At 41.5% G+C, this 6,000-nt stretch overlaps 1 protein-coding gene across 2 annotated transcripts in view; it reads right to left on the reverse strand.

The window, feature by feature from the left end:
• SLC25A13 (solute carrier family 25 member 13) overlaps positions 1-5,726 on the reverse strand; it is a 91,403-nt gene extending 85,677 nt beyond the window's left edge. Inside the window, exon 1 of one of the 2 annotated variants that reach the window (XM_010712547.2) lies at positions 5,676-5,726. In XM_010712547.2, the coding sequence (XP_010710849.1) occupies positions 5,676-5,711 (36 nt within the window). In that variant the 5' untranslated portion in view covers positions 5,712-5,726. Of the gene's footprint in view, positions 1-5,470; positions 5,570-5,675 lie in introns of those variants that run through there. The other variant, XM_010712549.3, reaches the window with a different exon arrangement.
• Between the last annotated feature and the right edge of the window lie 274 nt (positions 5,727-6,000).

A 6,000-nucleotide genomic window follows, 5' to 3' on the forward strand; every position in this document is an offset into this window, starting at 1 on the left:
CCAAGTTGAATCAGTGCTTCAGGGTTACTGCTGGCTTTCAAAGCACAGTGATCAGGAGATTCAGGAAGCATATGGTGTCTCCCCACGCCAAAGGGCACCTCTGCAGCAGAACCACCTCTGCAATGGGCCAGTAGCCAGGCCTAAAGCCAGGGCCGGCCCAGCCTGGGGCTCCAAACAAGAGCAGACAACCTCCTGAAACTATAGGAGTAGAGATGATATTCAGGAGATTTCAAAATTATTTTTTGAAAAGCATGGCTGTCCAGTCAGAAGCTTGCAAACCTCAATGCTCTCTCTACAAATAAAACGCTTGTTTGTACAACTGCAAAATGCACTTTGTTCAGCCTCCCAGTGTCAGACCCACGAGCACACTCCACTATTCCAGTCACAGCATGATGCAAAATCTGTCCCTCAGTGAGCAAAACCAGCACATGCGGTTTATGATTTTCAGGATTCCTGAAGTCCCAGCACCATCCAGCAGCACTGCAGGCTGACCGAGCAGCACAGCCATCTCAGACATCATTTAGAATTACCACTCCGGCAGCAGCCATGCACAAACATACCCCGCGTGCACTGCAACCCCCCAAAGCACGATGGGAGCTATCAGCCATGCAAAATGCATAAACATGGCAGCAGACAATGCAAATCTCCCCCTCTCACCTGAGAACTCTAATTGTCAGCAACTGAATGGATTTCTTGTATTACTAACTGCACAGTACTCCTGGCTGACAGACAGCTGCAAGGCCTGATGTGGGAACATCTGCCAGAGACACCCTTATCTTTTGATTCCCCACGGGTTCACTTTGCCTGCTGCTCAGCATGCCAGCATAGCTATTCCTGGACAACTCAGATAGGTTTCTTGTCCTAATTCTAGTCCCAAAGCCAAAAGGCTAAGAGTTAGGTATGGGGTGTTGATCTACAGAAAGCCAGAAGATGTTGTGCACCTAATTCCAGGTTTGCATGTGACCAAGAGTTACACCAACAAGCAAGGTAGAACTCCAGTGGAATCCCAAGAGTGCACTCACTGGTCAGCAAAGAAACAGTTCTTGAAGGCTGCCTCGGACTGCAAGGCATCAGTGGCATGTGAATCCAGCAGTTGAGGTTAAGCATCTCTCAGGTATCCAGTAAGAAGAGTTTGTTGTTGCCAGGCTTGTGGCAAGCTCTGTTTCTTCTGTTTCTTCTCTAAATGCATGTAGCTTGGTGTACATGTGTGCACTTCTCCACTCTCCTAAATGTTTCTTTTTTTTTTTTTCTTCACCTCTTTAAAGAAAAGAAAAATACCAACAACCCACTCCTTGTGAGCAATTTCATCCTTTAACACACTGAGTTTTGAGCAAGCCAAGTAACATTTTTGGTAAAGAATATAATTGCAATTGTATGTTTCTAAGGTATTGTAAATAGCATGAAATTATTTTAAAATGTTATGAAAATGCATTTGCAGTGTTCCTTTAAGTGTTTTAACAAAGCTTCTGTTGAAATTGCTTCATTCCAAAGCAATCGAAGATAGGGTCTTTTTATAAGGATCTCTTTATCTCCCTACAAATGGTCGAGATACAGATATTTCCAGAAAGGGAATGCACCAGAAAATATGCAATCTTACGTTTTACAACCTATAGTTATCTAGCACCATAAAACATCAGCTGCTATGTTTCTGAAGACTGCGCTGTAGCTCGAGTACAACAGCATCATTACAGAAGTGCCCAGAAGCCTTATACAAGTTTAGGTCTGGTGACATACAAATATGCAGGCTCTGTTCAGTACTGTCAAGCCAATCTATAGCCAAAGCAGAAGCAATTCAAGAGATCAAAAGCAAAAATGAAGCTAAAATTAAGCAATGCGTTCATGCCATCTTCCAGGAAATACAGTATCACATACCTCCTTGTCACAATCCTTGGACAACATAGATAAATGAAATAGACATTGGCCTAAACAAGCTGATCAGAAGACAGATTGTTATCATTCAGGGATGTAAGCTTGTCTACATTACAGCATCAGGAAGAATGCCTTATCATTTGAAGCACACTTTCAAGAGCATCTCTAACTACCTGGGACACAAAGCTGCATAGAAAGTGGAATTCATTTCCTGACATGATAAGATCCAGATAACTTAAAAACAGTATCACAATGGAAGAGATGCATGTGAGGATGTATGCATAACTCTCAGTCCAGTAAAACTTTCCCAGGGCTATCCTGGAAGTCAGGTTACTCTGCAGTTGATCTTAAAGGGAAACTATAAAGGAAAAGAGTAAGTTTCAAAAACATGCTAAGAACACTGATAATCTCAACACGTAGTCCCATCTAACATATTAAAAACATAAATCCACAAAACAGCCCCCACCTTGCTCTGGTAAAGAAAAGGGGCAAGTACAGCAGTACCTATAAACACACAGGCACAACTAAGACCAAAAAGGAACAGTGTGATAAAGCTCCTTTTCAGGGTAGCTGTCCCCCCAGTGCTCACTGCAGAACAGAGCTCTGTGGAGTTTTCCAGCAGGTCACTTTCTGAGATTATTCTTACCAGTGGGCCTTGAAACTGGATACACACCTTGTGGGATTAGGTGGTTCCCAGAAATGTAAATGTGCAGGAAAAGAAACAAAATGAAACAAAGCATATGACAATGGTGAGTAGGAGGGGGAAGGAGAGTAAATCACTTGCTTCCTCCTAGGTATGAAGTTACCAAGACTCACATGAATTCTTCATCAGATAAACTCTGGCATCTTAAGAAGACAAGACATAATAAAAGGTCATAGGCAGCAAAATAATACACATTTTTCTCTGGGGAAGAGGTGAAAAAAAGTCTCATGACACATAAAGCATTTCAGAATTTATAGGCTCATGCCCAGCTACACAACAGCAAGCACTGCTAGACTCATACAGACCAGCAAGGCTAAATTCCCCTTGGATCTTACACAACGCTACCACATCCAAAAAACACAACCATGATGCAGTTAAGTGTCACGACACTATTAAGGCACAAACTGAGTGACGATTCAGGAAAACAGACGTTCTCTCCTTACTCACCAGCCACTTGTTTCCCACAATGTCGCTGGTGGTGCTGGCTGTCTGGAGCCTATCCATAAGAGACTACACTCCCTCTGGGGGCACAGAAGCCCACCACGATGCGAGGATCCCTCACCTGTTCACTTTTGAGGGCCAGTGCAATGCAATTCAATTCTACTCTACCATTTTGAAGGAGGAAGGTAAGAATAGCATTACCTAGGGCAAGAAGAGCTAATTCAGTCTGTATCCAGACGCATCTCAATCTATTGCTAGAAACGGGGAAAGGAGCACGGGAAAAGGAGCTGAATGAAGGAGGTGTGATGCGGATGGATGATGCAGAAAAGGAGCAGGCTGGATATTCATGATAGCAAAATAACACTTGTGGCATGGCTGCATCAGAATCTAATGGTTCTGGCATCGTCTGGAATCACATTCTCCTTGAATCTTATTGTCGCGATGTTCATATTTCAATCACTGCAAATCCAGACCCCATCAGCTCACATGGCACTGGGCCACCACTTGTGCACACAAAAAGGCCCAACAGAGCCAGGGCCAGCACTCCAGTGAACTCGGTCAGTGCAATGCATCCTGTGGGACTGGGGCCTTCACTGATAAATAGACCACACTAACACCAAGGCACGCAGAAGTCTGGGATGGGCACTAATGGCCTTTTTTAACAGTAAACACTACGCTACCAGAAACAACATGAAACTCCACTGATACAGTTTCCAAGGCAGTTAGAAAATAGATATAAGCAAAAATAGAATAAAAAGTTGTTAAGCATACCCAAACTGTGGAACGAAGTTTATTTCCCAGGCATTAGAAACATCCCAAATATTGTCATATAGGTAAGGGCAGCAACCTTACCTACTCATTAATACATTTTGACAGTCAGGTTCTAGTTCTTAAAAAGATTGATGCATGCACTTCATTTTAAGCATGCAAACAGTCTCACCGGATAAGGTTCATGGCTTTACTTGAACAGTTGTTTTGCAACTATTTTTTTTTTAGCATATGACATTTATATTACACTTTGTTGATAAGACAATCACTTTTAAACAAGCAATTTACGCATTCTGGGTAATAGAAGTAGCCCAATGGATACAAGTTCACACATGCAAAACAATCACAGTAGAAAAAAAACAGATAGACCACTGTATTTAAAAGATCTCATCCTATATTAGTGCTATGCAGCTTAATACAACTGTCAAAATTTATTCACATGCTATCCATAGCAGAGATGAAGTTCAATGGCGTACAACAATTCCATGCAAAGCCCACAGTTTTCACACAGGTTTCTATGTCTTAACGTGCCTACTGAAATCATCCAAGTTTGGAATTTGCTTTAATACAATTTCGACTCCTTTGAGGGTAGCTTAGAGGCTGTGAAGCATAAAGTAAAAAAAAATTTGCACGTACTTTCTGCTACTATTAATAACAGTTTCTGGCCTCGAGCTGAAGAGATAAAGTAACAAAGTAGCAAAGGCAAAATCAGATAGGTGAGCAGGTTTCATTGAGAAGCACCTTAGAACTTCCCATTGAAAAATAATTTTAGATTTTACCAGGCAGTATGACTTTAAAAAGATATCAAGTCACACTTTGAGCGCGCATGATATAATCACTACGGCCAGAACTGTGTAAGGGTTCATGGAGCAAGGGCAGCTTACATTCACTCAGCAGCCACAGCCAATTCAGCTGTAAAACATACTCTGGGTGAATCACAGGTGGCATTAGCTAGATTGTATAACATGTCTCTCTAAAGGAATCTGACTAAAGGGCAGACAAAGCATGGCGCTTGCACTGTTAAACACTCAAAAATGAAGAAATAAAGCATGGGATGCTGTGTACAAGCCCATTACAGCACTATACATGCATTACCATAGTTTTTCCATAAAGCTTGTGTTTTCTGCAATTCAGAGAATGAAGCCAGCACTTATGAAGGCAATTTAGTTATCAGTAGGTTAAAATTCTACTGAAACATCTCAACTATAATTTTCCTGGACACGTGTGCAAATATAATTTGCAACGCAGTTTTCTCAAAATGCTCCCAGGAAACACTTCTGAAGACTCCAAACACGCATTTGTGTGTAACACAGGTAAAAACTTACACACCATATGAACGCTGTATAAGTAGTATGACACCAAGTATCAAACAGTGATGAAAACTCTATGGCCCTGTAATGGACATAAAAGCTTGCATGCATAAAAGCTCTGCCCACTTCTTGATCCCTGAGTGCTTAACTATGCAACCTTGACAGCATCCCATTTGGGCTTTCCTTTTGAAAGACCAAATTCCTAGAGTCTGCTTAACATGTCATCAATGGAAATCTTGCAAGTGAAGAACAATTACATTCAATTCCAAAGACTCATATGCCTAAAATGGTATAATTAAAAAAATTAAAGGAAGCGGTCATGCAGGATACTGGCAAGGAAAAGGTACTGAAGGAATTTTAGAAAAATCATTCAACTCACCAGTCCATTGTTTGGCTGAGGTGAAAAAGGCAAACATTACTGAGATGCATCAGTGAGGGAGTTAGAACACAAATCAAGGCCCATGCCTGCAAGCACATGTGAATAACTTAAGGCCCAGAAGCTCTTAATGTGGCAAAGTTATTCATGTGTGTGCTTGCAGAACCTGAGTTCAGACGTTACCGTTAGAGCGCAAAACGCTACTTACGTGTTGTTGCTGACTACAATAAAAGCAGAAAGTCATCTGAGTTTAACAGCAACTATTTCACCTCAAAAAGATAAAAACCTTCAAGTCTCACGAGGTAACTTAATAATTAATCCAGTCCAGCTGCTCCCAGTTCTGCTGCTGTTTGTTTTTTGTTTTTTTTTCCAACCTAAGTCATTCAAGTCTGTGCACAGCTTTCTTCTGAAATTACCTGAGGGCAGTAAACCCCACAGTAGTAGAAAGTGCTGCACCTCTGTCTTGCAATGCACCAAGGATGCTTACGACACTTATAACAAAGAGATATTCTTTTTATTACGTATCTCTTTGC

This window comes from Meleagris gallopavo, chromosome 6 (genome assembly GCF_000146605.3).
Source record: "Meleagris gallopavo isolate NT-WF06-2002-E0010 breed Aviagen turkey brand Nicholas breeding stock chromosome 6, Turkey_5.1, whole genome shotgun sequence".
Taxonomy (NCBI): domain Eukaryota; kingdom Metazoa; phylum Chordata; class Aves; order Galliformes; family Phasianidae; genus Meleagris; species Meleagris gallopavo.